Below are 16,614 nucleotides of genomic sequence, written 5' to 3'. Positions count from 1 at the left end.
TCTGAATCTGATCATGCTATATAATCTCTTCTGCCAAGATCCAAGTATCACTATCCAGATAGAGAACAAATGCTAGAGTTGCATTGTGACCTAGGATTTTTCATTTTATTTTCATTTCATTTTGCAAGGCAAAGGATGGTGGATATACAATTCCTTTATAGCACAGTGAAAGCAGATGTAAAGTCTGCTCCTTAGCAGTGAATAAGATCAGCTCATCACCACCATAGAAAGGGCACAAAACAGGACAAAGCCTTTGAGGTTGTTTAATATTCTAATTTTCTATCTCAAACAATATAGATGAGAAGGAAAAGTACCCACAGAACCATAGAATGGTTTGGGTTGGAAGGGACCTTAAAGACAGCCTCATTCCACCCTCCCTGCTGTAGGCAGGGACCCTTTCCAGGAGACCAAGCTGTTCAGACCCATCCAACTGGTTTTGGACACTCCCAGGTATGAGGCAACCACAACTTCTATGGGCAACCAGTTCCAGTGCCTCACCACTCTCACAGTAAACTTTCATCCTAATACTATTATCCAATCCTGCCTTCTGCCAGTTTAAAGCTATAACTCCTTGTCCTAAATCTATATGACTTTGAATATTCTTGATTAGTAGTTGAAAAGGATGTGTACAGTGAAAGCAGTATTGCTAAAATATTTTCTCCCATTCACCTACAATATCCACCCAAACCACTTGAGTGAATGTCTAGCTTTTTTATGCCTTTGTATATGGATCTGACAGAAAAGTAATTGGCTGAAAGCAGTTCTTATGGTCATATCATAGAGCGAAGCTTCTTAGATTTACAGTCTTATAATTGCATTTCCTTAATTATTATAAATTATCAACTACTTCTCTACTCAATTCCATTGTCTGTTGAAACCAAAGCTAACAAATATCCTTTGTACTATGAAGACTTGACAATCTCAGTCAACTATTTCCACAGCTTTCTGTATGCAAGGATTATTTTTAAAATTTGTATAAAAAGACTATACTTGATAAAACATCAAATATGCTGATTCAGATAAATTCAATTTCAAATGAGATTTATGCAGTTTTCCCCATGTAGAATTTTGTAGTGGGTCAAGGCAGAGAGAGTATCCTTGAAATATAATGACATCTAATTATTTTTTAGATTCTGACCTTGTTGGATTTGAACTGAAAGGGATACAGTCTCTACTTCTAATAGTTTCAAAAATACAAAACAGGGCAAAATTTCTATCCAGTCATGAGGCAAAGGATAGACTGGTGTTGATCTGTTCAAATGATTGACTGAAAATACAGTTCCATGGCAGACTTTAGCCCAAGACAAACACACTCTTATCACAAGGACTGATACTATGTATACACAGCAAACAGTTTTAAACCACAAAAGGTTTTAATTCCTAGAATCAGTTATTTAAAAACACTACAGACAGGAAGATCTTTACTTGATCTTTGAAGATAAATGTATTTGGTAACAGGCTACATTTAATATTTTATCTAGGTCCTGTGAATAGGATCATGTAATCAGTTTATTATGCAGCTTCTTCAAGAACCTCGCAATAAATTGAAACATTTCGTTTCCTTCTCACTCCCCCCTTAAAGCCCTCCTACATGTCAAGGAATTCACTGTTCATTCTCCAGTTCTACACTTTGAAGCATTCCTAGGCTGCCTAGGTGGTCAAAAATAAAGAGCATACAAGTTGAAGTGTTCCATCAGTGTAGGTAAGCACCCAACTGATGCAAATCTGTGTGGCTTTATTATGTCTCTCTGTCAGCTGAGACTAGAAAGGAATGTAAAGTGGGCATTGCATATGTGTAGGTGTGAGCAAAAGCTTCTGAAAGAGCCCACAAAACAGTCCTGCTCTCAAAATAGCTTAGAGTATAATAGAGACAGCTCCAGATAATTTTCATATCTGGAATGAGGTGTCTAGGCTGTCTTACCTATAGAGCAAAGACAAAACTAATTTGGCTGTGGACTTGTGTTACACTCGAGTACCACATTCCACATTTCATTAATTTACACAATACTAACTTGGCTTGTAGGTTGTAGATTGGCCTGTACAAAATTTAATCACTTCTGCCTCTTATTCCACATATCTGCTTTTTGCAATGTTTTTCATATAGACAGACTTCTGGTATGCACTTGCTAATTCAAACAATACAGGACTTGCAGTACAGTACTTCCATATTTTTCTCAGACTGTGCACGTTAATAAAGAGTATAAATTCCTTTTGTAATACAAAAGTAACAGTCTATGTTATAAGAAGACTGGATTATTAAAATACAGTTTACAGGTATAAAGATTTATGGGGTTTTTTCCCTTAGCATATAGTTTGGTGCAATCTATCTGTCTTTTACTGTTTACAGAACATTAATCTTTTTGCGTTGATTTCCTTTTTGTTCAGTTTGGTTCCAAAAAGAATATAAAGGGTTCCATATGATATTACATTGCTAAAACCAAAAGGAAACTATTAGGAACAAATATAATATTTTGAGGTTTCTTAGTTTGTTTTACTTCTAACACTGAGCAGACTGTTTACACAAATAATTTTGCTGTAAAGTCATGCATAATGAGTTAAATGTGTGCAATGTCACCATCAATCATGTTCATTTGTGTTTGACTGACCAAACGTTTATGGCACATTAAATCACTTTCTAATCACGCTACGGAGGTGGAATAAACCCACATTTCAAGCTTTCATTAAAAAATACAGACGTTTCCATACATTTTCCTGGCAATCTCCTAACTGGTGAGAGACTCCACTAAAAATGTTTACCTAAGAAATTTGTGAAGGTCTGACAGTACTTAAATTGAATGTTCTTAATGAAAAGGGGTGAAAGTTATTTTAGGGAATGGACATATTTCTCTTCAATAGAGCCCTCCTTCAGCATTTCTAATCAATGTAGCTGCTCTCCTACAATGCACTGATGATTCACAGACACTATGCAGTAAATTTCCTTTTTCAAGTTTTTAGAGTGAGACAGATATGAGAAAGATCATCCTTTCAGCTAAATAAACAAATGTTTTATTATCACCACTAGGGTTAGAGTCGCATAAAGAAATGTGTCTCAATTCTTGTCCTTTTATTTGGCTCCAGATTTTGAATTAGACAGAGATCTTTAGAAGTGAAGATGTGCATTTTACTTGCCTAGAAAATTCACTCTTAATTATGTGGAAAACACATTTTTAACCAGTATTAACAGTGTATTGCAATCTTAATGCAATCTCTTACGGCGTTTTTTCCTAACAGTGCCATGTGAAGGTGACATTTGAAGTCACACAAGTTAAGGTATGTCTGCACAGTACTCTTTTTATAACTGTATAAAATCAGACACAAGAGCAAAACTGACAATGACAGCTTCCCCAAAATCAAATTCATTGTTGTTTTTATGCTTATTTCTCTGTACAGAGAAATACTCAGATGTAATTTGAGTAAAGCCTCGCAAAGCTTAGCCTTCAGCTTAAAACTGTTCATCAATGAGATCTAATCTGCAACTGTACTGAATTATTATAAAAATGTATTATAAAATAAGAAAATATAGCTGGCTAAGATAATGGCAGAAGTGGTTAGATATAACTTATGGAAACATGGTACCTGTACATATCCATATTTTGACTTTAAATGTTTTTAGATAAAAATCCAGACAATAAATGTGTGTATTTCTCGTACAGCTCCCCCAGAGTCAGATATTTGTACCCTCTATAATTTTGTGAATCTCTCCACTTTCTCACTGTTTAAAATGAGTATTAAAATAGCCTGAATTAGGACTGAGAATTCTGAGGATACTCATATATTTGGACCTCCTTAGGAGAAAACTGACTTCTTTCTGATTTTGGAAAGACAGAAGATGAGCAAAATTTTCACATGTACTGTGATGCCAAGACCAAGTTTATGCAACAGTCTGCCTCAGTAATTTGTATACATTAGTGTGACTGTCACAAATGTTTGACACTCCTGAGAGTTTTGGGTTACCACCGCAGGCAGGAGTGAGAGAGACCAAAGTGACTGGCAAGGAGATGTTCACAAGAGATACAGTTTTCTTCTGGGATATAATAGGTAGAAAGGATTAATTTCCAATTGGCCACATGCTGAGGAGTCACAGATAGATTCCAGGTTGCTGAAGTAGAACTTTATTTTTTTGTTTCTTTTAGTTGGGGGTTTTTCCAGAACATGAATAAAACTGGCCTTTTTTGATTAAATGCAATAGTATGAAATATTTTTCATGGGAGCCTGCTGTCTTCTAAAAATACCTTAATAACAATGTCAGGACTTTATAAGAAGCAAATAAAGACTCACTGTCCTGCACCAACATATGCACCTCTAAGAGAACTGTCCTGGCTTTCTCATCTGAGGATATGAGGATATTTTTATTTTTAGCTTACTTGCACAATGGACTTAAGTGGACCATGGCCTACCTTTCACTCCAGTGTTTCCCATCCCATTAAGAACACTTGTGAGACTGGAAACTTTCCACCCTTTATGTTTGGAATCAGTGTCCCTGAAATGCACCAGGAAGGATGCAATGATTGCTGCAATCGAGGCCTTAGTCCAGTGAACCAGTACAGCTGCCACAGAAGTCTAAGTGGGTTACAAATTTGCAGGCTAAGTCCAAAAGAGCTCTTAGACTGAAGGGAAACAAATACATGAATGATGTTGTGGGAAGTTTGAGCCTCAGTTCTTAAGACATGTTTCTTATTTACTCATAGTCAGAGGTCCGCTAGTTTCTTCATGTAAAAGATGAAAATAACCAGTCCTTTTTTCTTGGCACTTTGTTGCTGCATGAGACTTTAAGAAATCTTTTTGTTTTTTTAAGCAGCAGCAACTTTTCTAATAGACAAACACGCTCTTTGTCTAAAATCAAGCAAAAACACAAAATGCCAGAAATATCTCCCTGGAAATGGATGATGATTTGGAAAATATTTTAAAGGCCAGATAGTTGCTGAATAAAAATTAAAAAAAAAAAAAAACCAAAACAAAACCCCACAAGCTGATAAAACCTGGCTTGTTGCCCAATTTTCGGCAAAAATATTGGACAATTCAATTAAAAAAAATATTGCCAATTCAATTGGGCAATTCAATTGGCCTGGAAGTGTGTGCTGGTTTTTTTTTTTCATGTTACAAGATCTGTCTGTTAATGTCTTTCTGTTTTTCTGTTTCACATTTGAGTCGTTCTCTACTCCAGTCTCAGACAACCTGAATTGCAGACTAATATGTTCTAATGAGAAAGGCATTACCTTTATGAATGACCTCATAGAGAAGAGGTTGGCTAACATTGTTGAAAGGCCCGGTGCCAGGCAGCTCTGGGCTATGAAACCCAGCTTCAGCTCAGCAAGACAGATTGCATCATCCCCTTCTTTCCAGTTCCAACTTGGGATATTTAGTAGATGGGCCTGGAAAACAAACAAATAACATATCCCACTGGTGAAGAACCAGAAACAGAAGATAGCACTGAATGATTTTCTCTATTAATACCTTGACTTTTTCTGAGTAGGCAGAAGCACTTCAAGTGTTTCAGAGCTTAATTCTATGCAGAGAAATGTTCCACTCTTACTTACTACAGATAAAATGCTACATTTCTCAAGACATGCTGGCTGTGGCACTCTGTCAGGTCTATCCTCACACCTGAACTAGAAGAATATTGTAAAGCTTTCCTTCCCTTCTGGATGTTCCTTTTACAGCACTTTAAGCTACTGTCTGACTGATGAGAAAGACACATAATATACAAGAAGTTAATACAACTTAGATTACAATTTATGTGAAGCTGCAACCTTTAAAGGATACTAGAATTGAAAAATGTATACATCTTCTCTCTTTTCTATTTCATTTCTTCCACCCTGAAGAATGGTACTTGACAGTGAAAAAAAAAAAACCTTTTTTTTCTAAGAATGCTATTTATAAGGAGAGAACGAAGAAAATAACTGAGCAAAACACATCTGCAGTATTGAATTTGATAACTTAGCTAAGTACAAATGTCATTCCATTACTGGCATAACTGTTGGATTTTCTCTGACATGTAACTTTTATAGTTAGTGTGGATACATGGAAGCACAGAGTCTCTCCTCCTTGTTTCCCTTCCTAAGTTGATTCCACAGTTCAGCACTTTGATAAAAGTTATTCTTGAAGACATCACAATTAGAATAGAAAAAAAACCTGCAGTATTTAAAAAAACAACCTTCCCCTCTGTGGCTCATTAAAGCAAAGTTTTAAAGTTTTTATTCTATAAAAAGACAGGCTTCCTCCATAATATACAGGAAGAGGACATAATAAGCAACAGTAGTTGCTCTTGCTCTAGCAACAGGTTACAGGTATAAGGAGATGTTATCAAACCTTCCTACTACCAAATTTATTGTGTATTTCATCAAAGGAAGGTATACCCAGTCAAGCCTTTTCTCAAACACTGGGCAGTGGTTGATCCTTTCAGAGCTAATAAAAGAAGCAGGCCACATGAGTACTGTGTTATCTGATATACCCTTCCTAACCTTGTTAGTCAGCACTTTATGGACTTCTTCATCTCAGGATTGAATAAATTGACTTCATTGTGTTTAAGGGTCACAAATATACCATAAAAAACTTTTTCAAATACCTTTCCAAAGTGGATTTGTAATTTTGAGCTTCACAATATTCTCAGTACCCACAACTAGGTTATGTTTTAGATTAAAAATCACATAAATTTATCTATTTTGTACCTTTGTACCTACTGCTTGGCAATTTCAGGTCTACATGGTCGCACCAGAATCAAAAAATCACAATTATCTCCACTAAAACACTAAGAGCAGAACTTACAGAAATGAAGTGGTGAAAGTTAATCTGGCATCAATAACAACTATGGACACTGTAGCTTTGAGAATTAGATCCTAGGCAACTAATAAATGCCAAGATTTTGATAAAATCCCTTGCATATATACTACTATATATAAATTACTTTGGAACTGGATTACATGACAAGGTTTATTAAGATGTTTTAGTTTGGAAAGAAAAATGCTTGCTGTTACTGGAACTAGAAAAATTATGAGTGAATGCAATGTAGCAAAAAACTCTGAGAAGAAACAGTGGCCATTACATTACCTTATTGTGGTACTGCAACATCTGAGTGATAATTCTTATCTTCGGATGATAATTCTTTATGGAAATAACTCTAAAAATAAAAGGAAAAAACTATTAAAATAACTTTTAACTGATAGGGTATTTGGATAATGCATTCTACCATGTTGTCACATCCCACAGTTGAAACTGTACCCTTATTCATCTGCCTGTAAAGCAAAATGATTGATGTCAGACCTTTGAAATATTTACACATAGTCAAACTGAGGTAAGAATTAGTGTCCAGTACTAAAGAGCAATAAGCCTCAGGAAATATTCAGTTGAATGGCTTGCCCACATGGAGTTTGCAGAAAAAGAGACTTGTTTTAGCAGCTCTATTCAGATACTGATTCCGTTAGGAAAATAATGCAGTTGGAATTGTTACATCATCCTCAGTGATTATTCTCTTGTCTTTGAGTCAAAATACTTGATCAAGTTTCCCAATGATATATGCCTGAAAAAATTTCTTTCTGCCCCATCACATATTATTTATTTATAGCTGCTAGACATTCATCCTATCTAAACACCTTGAATAATGATTTTGTATTTCACATGCAAATTCATCTTAATTTTGATTAATCCAAAGATCAATATAAAAACTGATAGCTGAATGCAGAATTTATATAACATGGGGCTACTTTCACAGTCTGCATATTTTCTGCATTCTAAATTACTTAATGAATCTAAGATATACTCAACTATGTATAGATTTTAAGTGGCTGGAATGAAAAATGTTTGAGAAATGCATGAATTGATAATGTTTCATAAAAAAGCATTGAGCAAAATGAAAGAGATGAACAGCCAAAAAAAAAAAAAAAAAAAAAAAGTCTGGTATTTAAAAACTAAAGATAGAAAAAAAAGATAAAACAATGAAAAAAAATCTGATCTATTATGGAATCATCCGTCTTATAAGAGTGAATGCCATAAATGTTCACATTGGTGTTTTGTAGAACATATACTGTAAACTACCGGTCTGGCTTGTGCTTTTAAGCTTAGCAAAGCTAGAACAAGAAAGGTAAAAAAATTGCACTATTTTACCAAGTCTTTCTTCTAATTTTCCATTTATTGCTGAATTGTTTAATTAAACATTCAATTTTTAAAAAATAAATTGTGACAATACACAAGAGAATTCTACTCTCACATTAAAAATTTTGCATTTTATTACATTAAATGCATTAAATCTACTAAAAATGCATCCGTCTGCAACTGGAATATTTTTAATGTATTTATACCATCAATTTCAAAATAAAGTTTTTTGCATTGCAACTGAAACTCAAACCATGTTTGTAAAATGAAACTAGGTGTATTTTAGCCTTGTGTCATTCTCAGATAGCTACACCTCTTGCACACAGTGGTAATTTTCCATAAGAGCAATTTAAGTAGAATTTTTTTATTTCTCCCCTTCCTTCAACACACAGCATGCAAACATCTGACAAGCCAGTAAAATCGGTTTATAACACTGTCCAATCCAATATGAGAGAACTTTTAATCAATCACTGACCTGCAATTTTAATTTCAAAAAGGAGACTGGTCTCATTAAAACTAGGATTGTATGAACAAAACAAAAAATGGAATGGCTTAGGTTTGCTGTAACTCTAGCTGCCATCTACTGACTGACTGTTTCATCTCCTCCCTTCAGAGACTACAAGGAGAAAAGCAGGAGGAGATCTGGTGGTCCCTAATGTCATAAATGCCTTGCCAGTCAAAACAAGGAATGATTTGTCTTCAGTGTAAAAAAAGCAGGATGGAGACAGGAGACAACTCCCTTGTATATTTTGCTATCCCCTGAGCAGTGCATTACTTGCAGGAACAGATCCACCATGGAGCAGCAGGAATGAAGCACTGAAGGTGCTTCTTCCCCATTGTTGACACAGCCCCTGCAGTGCATGCACTCATGCATGCATTGTTGCAACAACCTGACTGCATTCCCTTTCCTCTCTGTGTTCAGCTAGGAATGCTCAAACACTAGCTCCTGCAAAACGATTGAGTGTCAAAGCCTGTGCCCCAAGTGTCTCTTCTGACACACTAAGGAGACATGAAAGCATGGAGGTAGGAATTTAGGGCATTCTCACCTCTGGACTTTGGTGAGGATCTTTTCATTTGTCTCTAAAAAAAAAAATAAAATCCTACAGTGTTTTTTAAGTGCAACAGATCAGATATAAAATTAGCTAATCAGAGTTAAGAGCTAAAAAGCTATTAAAAACTACAGAGTTTACCTCATAATATTGGAGGCATCTTCAGCATCTGGGTCAGCGCAGTATTTATTGGCAAGGATTAGGCACGCATCTGCTGACTCTATCTGAGACACCAAAGAAAAAGGAAACATATAAAGCAACGTCTCTTTCCAGCTCTTCCTTCCTCATTAACTATGAGGGAATCCAGCACTGGTTGCATGAGTGTGAGCGTCAGTTCTCAATATTGCTAATCAAAAACGTTTCTAGGCTAACATGAGTTCATGCCAGTGATTACAACCACTCTCATGTACACAGGGAATTTCTTGAAACTTGCTTATGAAGATCAGAGCAGGTCAGCAGTTCAACTGACAACTTACTCTGTATCAGCTGAGCCACAAAGGTGGCAATGTTAATCTTTTGTACCCAGATACTGGAATTTACACTTCTAAATCCATCGGAAGGTCCCGTTGCACCAGTACAGTGCTCCCACAAGTCCTGCAGCTTTGTTTGGGAATTTAAGTACCTTCCTATTCAAGACAGGAAGAGGTGGCTGTACTAGTTTAGAATCTGAGCACCAGATTTAGAAAGCAGGAAGAGGACAACTGATCTATCCACAGGACCTCTAGATTCAGACAAACCTGAGCTTTACAGAACTCAAAGCAGATGACAAAAGTATTTTCCAGTGTATACAACCAAATATCAACACAAAGAAGGGTGGAATACAGAACACAAAATAAGAACACACAATTTTATGATCGTAATTAGGACATGCTCTGATGAACTGAAACAGTGTGCATTGGCCTCAAAAATCTTAAGCAACTTCTGCAGTCAAAATACAAAAAAGATATGATTAGTACTCCAGAACGTGTTAATTACACTGTACTAAAATATTCTTGGCTTAAGTTGCCAGTTTATATTCCATTGGAAAATCAAAATAAACTAAAAAGTTAACGATCTATCTGACAACTTGATTTTTCTTTAATTTTCTTTTTTTTTGAAACTTCATGCTTTAAGAAGAATCAAATAATTTACCATTTAGAAATTATAGAAAATAAATATCTAAATAAGTAAACCTAACTAACTTTATCTACAAAAATCTTAACTTGCATTTTTTTTTCAGGATTCTAGGTAACAGAAAAAGGGTTTGGAGTATGAAAAAATATTTTTAAATTACTCTGATAAATTTAGGCAACAGCATTTTAAGCAATTACTGTAAGACAATATCTTGTTATATCAAATATTAATGTAAAATACACTTTTGAATGAAATGTCAATGAAAAATTCAAAAGAGTTCAATGGAATGGCAGACAATTATCTTAAGTCACAGTTGCTGTAGCTTTGAAGATATAAAGATATAGGGAAAAAAGGTTTACCAGTACAGATATAATTTATAACTTAAGATAATAGAGATGGAAAAACATTCTTTTGGGATTACATGAAGAAAGGCTTTCGTGTTTAGGTTTTTTTTCCAAATAACGCAAAGAGTACTTAGAAAAAGGTCAATTAGCAGAACAGAACAACAAAGCTGTTACCTTCACTCTTGCCAGGTCATGGGGATTAAGGACTGAACCCTGATAAAATTCCACCTGAGTGAAGTGTCGTTTAAAAAGAGCTTCCAGCTCAAGGTTAGGGGAGATACTGCATAGGAAAGACGAAGAAAACACAAGAGCAAATGAGAGGTCAATTTCCATAACTGCTCCATTTCCTCCATTTACAAACCCACCTATCTATTTATTTTAGATATTCAGACTTCTGCTGATGCTTTTTCTGTGGCATGGAAACAGCACACCTTACTTAAAAGATAAACACTACATTGCTTTCACTGTTACTTTCACCTGCAGTGCTTCTGGCCCACCGTGTGCTACTCTCCACGTTCATCACGCATACATTTCCAAGGGATGGGAATCCAGAAGTGTGGGCACAAACCTTTGAAAACATCTTCTCCCACAGCATTCTACCCAGAAATTACATAGTACCACAATCATCCTCTGCATGTCCCCACCATTCCCACAATGGCTGACTGTGTTGAATAAAACAGCTCAATGCAAGATCTCTAAAATCAGAATAAGAAACCAGACAGGGACCCCGAGGCCTCTATGAGCTACAATTAAAACAAACACAATGATGCCATGGCTTTCTGTCTCATTTCATTTTGCCAGAAACCAAAGAAAAATTAAATTGATTACAGTCCATTACATAATGTGGCACCAACCTTGTAAATATCTTTTCTGGTGCCACTCATTAAAACAGAATGAATTGAATAGCTACAGGCACAAACACAAGTAGCAAGGTGCTAAACTCCTTTCATGCAAATGTGCAGTTTCCTGATTCCTACCACCACACATTTTCACTGTGGAAACCTTGATCCCAATTTCCTCTCCCAGACAGTTGTTCTTGGGTAGAGAGGGAATACAAAAAAATGATGTAATTACTTGAGGATGTCGTCTCTAGTCGAAATTGAAAGGATTAGATGAAAAAACTGTGGAAATACTGCTAATGCTTAGTTTTCAGCTTACACTGTTAAATCATCACAAATTATATCCTTAACTTTTTAATAATTTTCTTTGACAATAAGTTCATAATGCATTTCTGAATGCAAAAAAATAACTAATTTATAACTTGCAACTCTTCTAAACAGACACCATTACAGAACAGAAAAGATACTGTCTCCTATCACGTGGCTTCTTCTGGCAGTTCCTCCCCTAGGCATGGCTATATGGCAACATGCAAACATACGGTGTTTTTCATTAGTTTTACTGATGTTACCAATTTTGATAGTTTCCCTAGGAATATTTACCACTAAAAAAATGTCTGATGTATTTATTTGCATTTCAGTATTCTTTATCTCATACACCAATCTCCACTTCAACTATGCATTTAGCTATGTACCTCACAACACAACTGGGTCTGAAGTCTGTTTGCTCGACACAAATATACTTAGTAGGGGGTTATGGAAAAAGCAGAAAAAAACCACTTTTCTCAGGATATATTTTTAATAAACACAAATGCATTAATTTTATGGCTATTTGGAACTTTAAATATTCTCTGTCTTCCCAGAAGCTACAGATTCACTAATGAGTTTTAGTAACAGATGATAAGACCAATGTTGAAAGAATACTCACTTATGCAGAAAGACGATTTCTACATTGACATCATCCCTATCCTTGTGCAGGAAGTCCTTCAGGAAGTTCGACACACTTTCAAGTGTTATGTGCCCACAGACAACTATGTGCCTGTTACAGAAAAATCAGAGTTAATCTTGCAAAGGAGGTAAAACAAGAAAGCAAGCAGAGGTGGAAATGATAACTTATTGAGGAAAAAGAGCATTAGTCTTTTTTTGATGTTTCTCTAGATCCTATTCCATGAAGTCAGAGAAGAAAAATAACAATTCCAAAAAGTTTTTTGCAACTGCAAATGTATATACATACATGCTGTCACATTTGCTGTAAAGCCATTTGCCCAGGTTGTTTTACACATTTACAATAAGTAGGATCAGCTATATATATGTTTATGCACTGTATTAACCAGTCCCTTTCAAAGTCATATTTCTTCATTTTACATATCTTTCTTGATATCTTTAACTCCTCTAATGAGATTTACTGTTTAAATTTTTGGGTTATGACAACAAATCTCCCTAAAATGATTCAATATTTTTCTACAGTTGAAGCAGACTTTTATGCCAAGGAAGGTAGCGCAAAGCTTGCCAATTACAGGCCATAAGCAGCATGAAAAGAAATTTTTTCCTACCATAAAATCTAGAGGCGAGTACTTTACAACCAAAAGTCATTGTTTACTATTATCACTTTTCTGGCAGAGCACAGGGTGTTAAACATTTATTTTGAAATATGATAACTCCTTTTACATGAGTATTTAGATATCACGAGGACTCAAATGCAATTTTAGAAATAGCAACAATCTAAACTTTCAATTGTTTATTTTATTTAACAGGCAAGACACAGAAGTTTATAAGAGACACCAGCCATGCTAGTTTGTATTTAACATAGAACTCGATATACGAATGTTTATTGCTAAACTTGCTATTCATAGTTTCTGCTTTGGCCTTTTTTTTAACATAAGTTTTAGTTGCAATAAATGTTCTTGGCCTGCAAACACTTCAAAACACAAAAACATGAGTTAAAGCTTTCTTGTTTTATGAGATGGTAAGCACAGTATCATAAAATATGACACAAAATATATCAGGTTTTTCCTTTTTCCTTGGGCAAAGGGGTCCTCTGGAGGTTCCTCTGGCAGAGTTTGCAGCACGCTGGGTACAGGGGAGAACCATGCCTACACTGCCCGTTTCCCTGATGGCCACTTGCCTGAGTTGCCAGAGGTGTACACATGACTTAGTGCATTGTCATACATAAAGCAGCAATGAAAAACCTCAGGAAGCTTCAGATTCTGAAGAGATATTTAAAACCTTAGTAATTAACTTGATGTGAATTCTGAACAGACTGTTTGGTACACTACACTAGTCTAACATATAGCTAAGTTCTTTCTGTCTGGTGGTATTCCAGACTTTTCCTGGCTATAAGTATATATAGCATCAAAAACCCACCAAGTCCCAGGGAAATTATAAATAGCAGCTAAGAATAATAATTTGTATTCCTTATACTGTCCATGCACATTTTCCAAGATAACTGATTTTAAATTATGGGAATTATTTTCTTCAAATTTCTTCATCTATTACTAATTAAGAAATTGAATTTTCCATCTGGATAGCTTATACATTGCTTTTGATAGCAGAAATAATTCCTGATTGAAGGGAAGTCCTTTGTGATCCAGGGAAGTTAGCTTTAGCTGGGTCTCTTCCTGAATGCTCTTCTGATACAGAACATTCCTATGGAGAAAATTTATTACCTCCCTGGATGATTTCACTCAATATGGGTTCTTTTGTGTCATTAATTACAGTCCACATTTTAAAGTATGGCAACACATAATATTGTATTGCATGTGGAAGAAATTATCAAAGTATCAAAAGATTACAAGGTAATTCATGCTCTCAGATACCTCCAGAGGTTATTTGCTACAAAAAGCTCCTGCTAAAAGCAGATGCATTTGGTACAATCCTGTTATGACTCTCACAGAGTAGGGACTCACAGCAATCTGCTCCAGTGAAAATAAAACATTTGGCTGCCAAAAACTCTCACATTGGGTATCAGGACTAATTGGTTTTGGAGTGTTAAAAGGCATCTGCACTGTGGTTTCACTTTATACTTTGATTTGGAGCGGGACATAACCTATTTTTCTCTTTTTTGCTATACTTACACAGTGCATGGCAGTGTCCTGACTGCAACAAAACCTCCTGGCTTTCAAAGAATATTTTCTGATAAGATACTTGCATTAATTTTTGGTTGAAACATTCTACCAAAAAACCTTCCTTTAATGTAAGTCATATTTTTGCTTAGAAGTAAAATAAATTGAAAACAGATTTCCTACTTGCCCATAGAGAGTTATTAGGTATGTTATTTAACAAAACTTGAAGAGTTTATATTGGAACTTATAATGTTTCAATCTGTCCTGGATATGATTTGAAGATTTATAACTTCCTCTGTTTGTTTTAGTAACCATTGTATTCACTTAAAATTTTTTTTTTAAACATCCATTTTCTTTTCATGCACTGAGAAAGTAAAGCCAACATAGTGGATGTCTTTTGTTTGCTGCAAAAGACTTGGTTAGTAGAAAGACACAAAATTAAGTTCACTTGGTCAACAAAAATGTCTAACTTCTGCATTAAGCTTTTCTTTATGAAAAGCCTCAGAACTAGTACATTATTATTATTATTATTATTTCTTTTTTTATTCTTTAAAACCAAAATCTATAAAGTACCTTGCCATACTGAAAAACATGATTTAAGAATTTAGACATTTTTATTACTGATAGGTATTTAGGAGGACTAAGGTTTTTGTTAAGTAGTAGTTGTCATTGGTACACACGTCAGATGTGAAACTGGTTTAATATACCAGTGGGAATCCATATTATATTATTGTGATGCTGCAAAATAATCCTTTTACAAATAATCAAAAGCTTATCAGGAGCCATATTCTATCAACAAAGATGGGCTAATCCATCCTCTTCCATATATATTTATCATTCTCAAAATGAATTTCATAAATACAAAAAAATATGAAAATATTCCATATATGAAGAATTGGTGCAGATGTACATAGTTGATTTCAACTGTGAGTCTACATAATCGAAATTCTCTAGAGTATCTATTTTCTTCCACTCTAGTATTGACATAATGATCCATTTATTAAAAATACTGCAGCTTCTTATAAAGTAAACAAAAATTGAGACAAAAAATCCTAGGCTACTACAGTGACACACTGTTTCATTATGGGAAACAATGAAATTAGCAAAAATTAAAACATCCAGGTTTCTGGCATGAGAAAATTGAGAACATACACTTAAACCATGTAAATAGCCCTGTAAATGAAAGCAAATCCACTCTAAATAGGACTCTTTAAAAAGGATTTTTGCATGGTTCCTCCTTCAGAGGTCACAATAGAAAGGATAAATCTTTTCCCTGTTTGTTTTGCAAGAAATATCCATTTAATTAGAATAAGAATAAAGAACCTAAAAAAACTCAGTCCAACTAGTCTGTTCTAATAAATCAAAAATAATAAATACAAAATTCTGTTCAGCATTCAGTTGAATACTTGGTGCACACTTGTCAAGTAACTAAAGGAAGTGGGGTGCATATTGATCCAGATGCCTCTATAAAATTATGACATTTATATCAAATACATATGCTCAGATCTTTTTGTGGTATTTCTGCTTTGCATTCTGCTCATGCCTTCATCTACTGACCATCTAAACTATATACCAGTAGCAGGCTGCTGTGGTTGAAGAAGGCAGCAGCTTGTAAAGTCTAACAGGTTTTGCTCAAAGAAATGATGGGTGTCAGTCATGTTTTCTTATTAAAAAAAAAGTCAATAAATGTCAACAGAGACTGTACATGTGGTCAGCTGGTTTTTCTATTAGTGATATGCATTCTTAAACATACCAGTTCACAGTACACGTCTAGATGGTTGTGATTTTCATGATTTACCAACCATTACTCAGGATTCTGATAATTCAGCTCCAAACTTCCTGTGTGTGCTTCTGTTTCTTTCTCTTATTTCAATATAAACTCCCCTCTCAGATTAACTCTTAAGAGTAGTAAGTGCTGTGCAGCCACAATTTGGAGTGTTTCCCTTTCTTTTTCACAGAAGACTTGATCCCAAAGATCATGGTCCTCTAAGGATCTCTTATGTAGCCAATGTGTACAGTAAAAAATAATTAAACTGTAAGCTAATTTCTCAACCCGATTCTCCCATTAGGCTGTATAAATCTCCTAGTAAAATGGAGACAAGCAAAAAAATATTAAAGTATA

General features: G+C 35.0%; 1 protein-coding gene across 44 annotated transcripts in view; it reads right to left on the bottom strand.

The window, feature by feature from the left end:
- KCNMA1 (potassium calcium-activated channel subfamily M alpha 1) overlaps positions 1–16,614 on the bottom strand; it is a 425,312-nt gene that overhangs the window by 125,314 nt on the left and 283,384 nt on the right. For all 44 annotated transcript variants that reach the window (XM_072931472.1, XM_072931474.1, XM_072931471.1 and 41 more), the window contains 5 exons: positions 12,359–12,469; positions 10,769–10,874; positions 9,279–9,361; positions 7,048–7,117; positions 5,217–5,372 (listed from right to left, as the gene is read on the bottom strand). In XM_072931472.1, the coding sequence (XP_072787573.1) occupies positions 5,217–5,372; positions 7,048–7,117; positions 9,279–9,361; positions 10,769–10,874; positions 12,359–12,469 (526 nt within the window). The remainder of the gene's footprint in view (positions 1–5,216; positions 5,373–7,047; positions 7,118–9,278; positions 9,362–10,768; positions 10,875–12,358; positions 12,470–16,614) is intronic.

Source organism: Taeniopygia guttata, chromosome 6 (assembly GCF_048771995.1).
Source record: "Taeniopygia guttata chromosome 6, bTaeGut7.mat, whole genome shotgun sequence".
NCBI lineage: Eukaryota > Metazoa > Chordata > Aves > Passeriformes > Estrildidae > Taeniopygia > Taeniopygia guttata.
The sequence above is the reverse complement of the archived record's forward strand: the minus strand, read 5'-3'. Positions and strand labels throughout refer to the sequence as shown.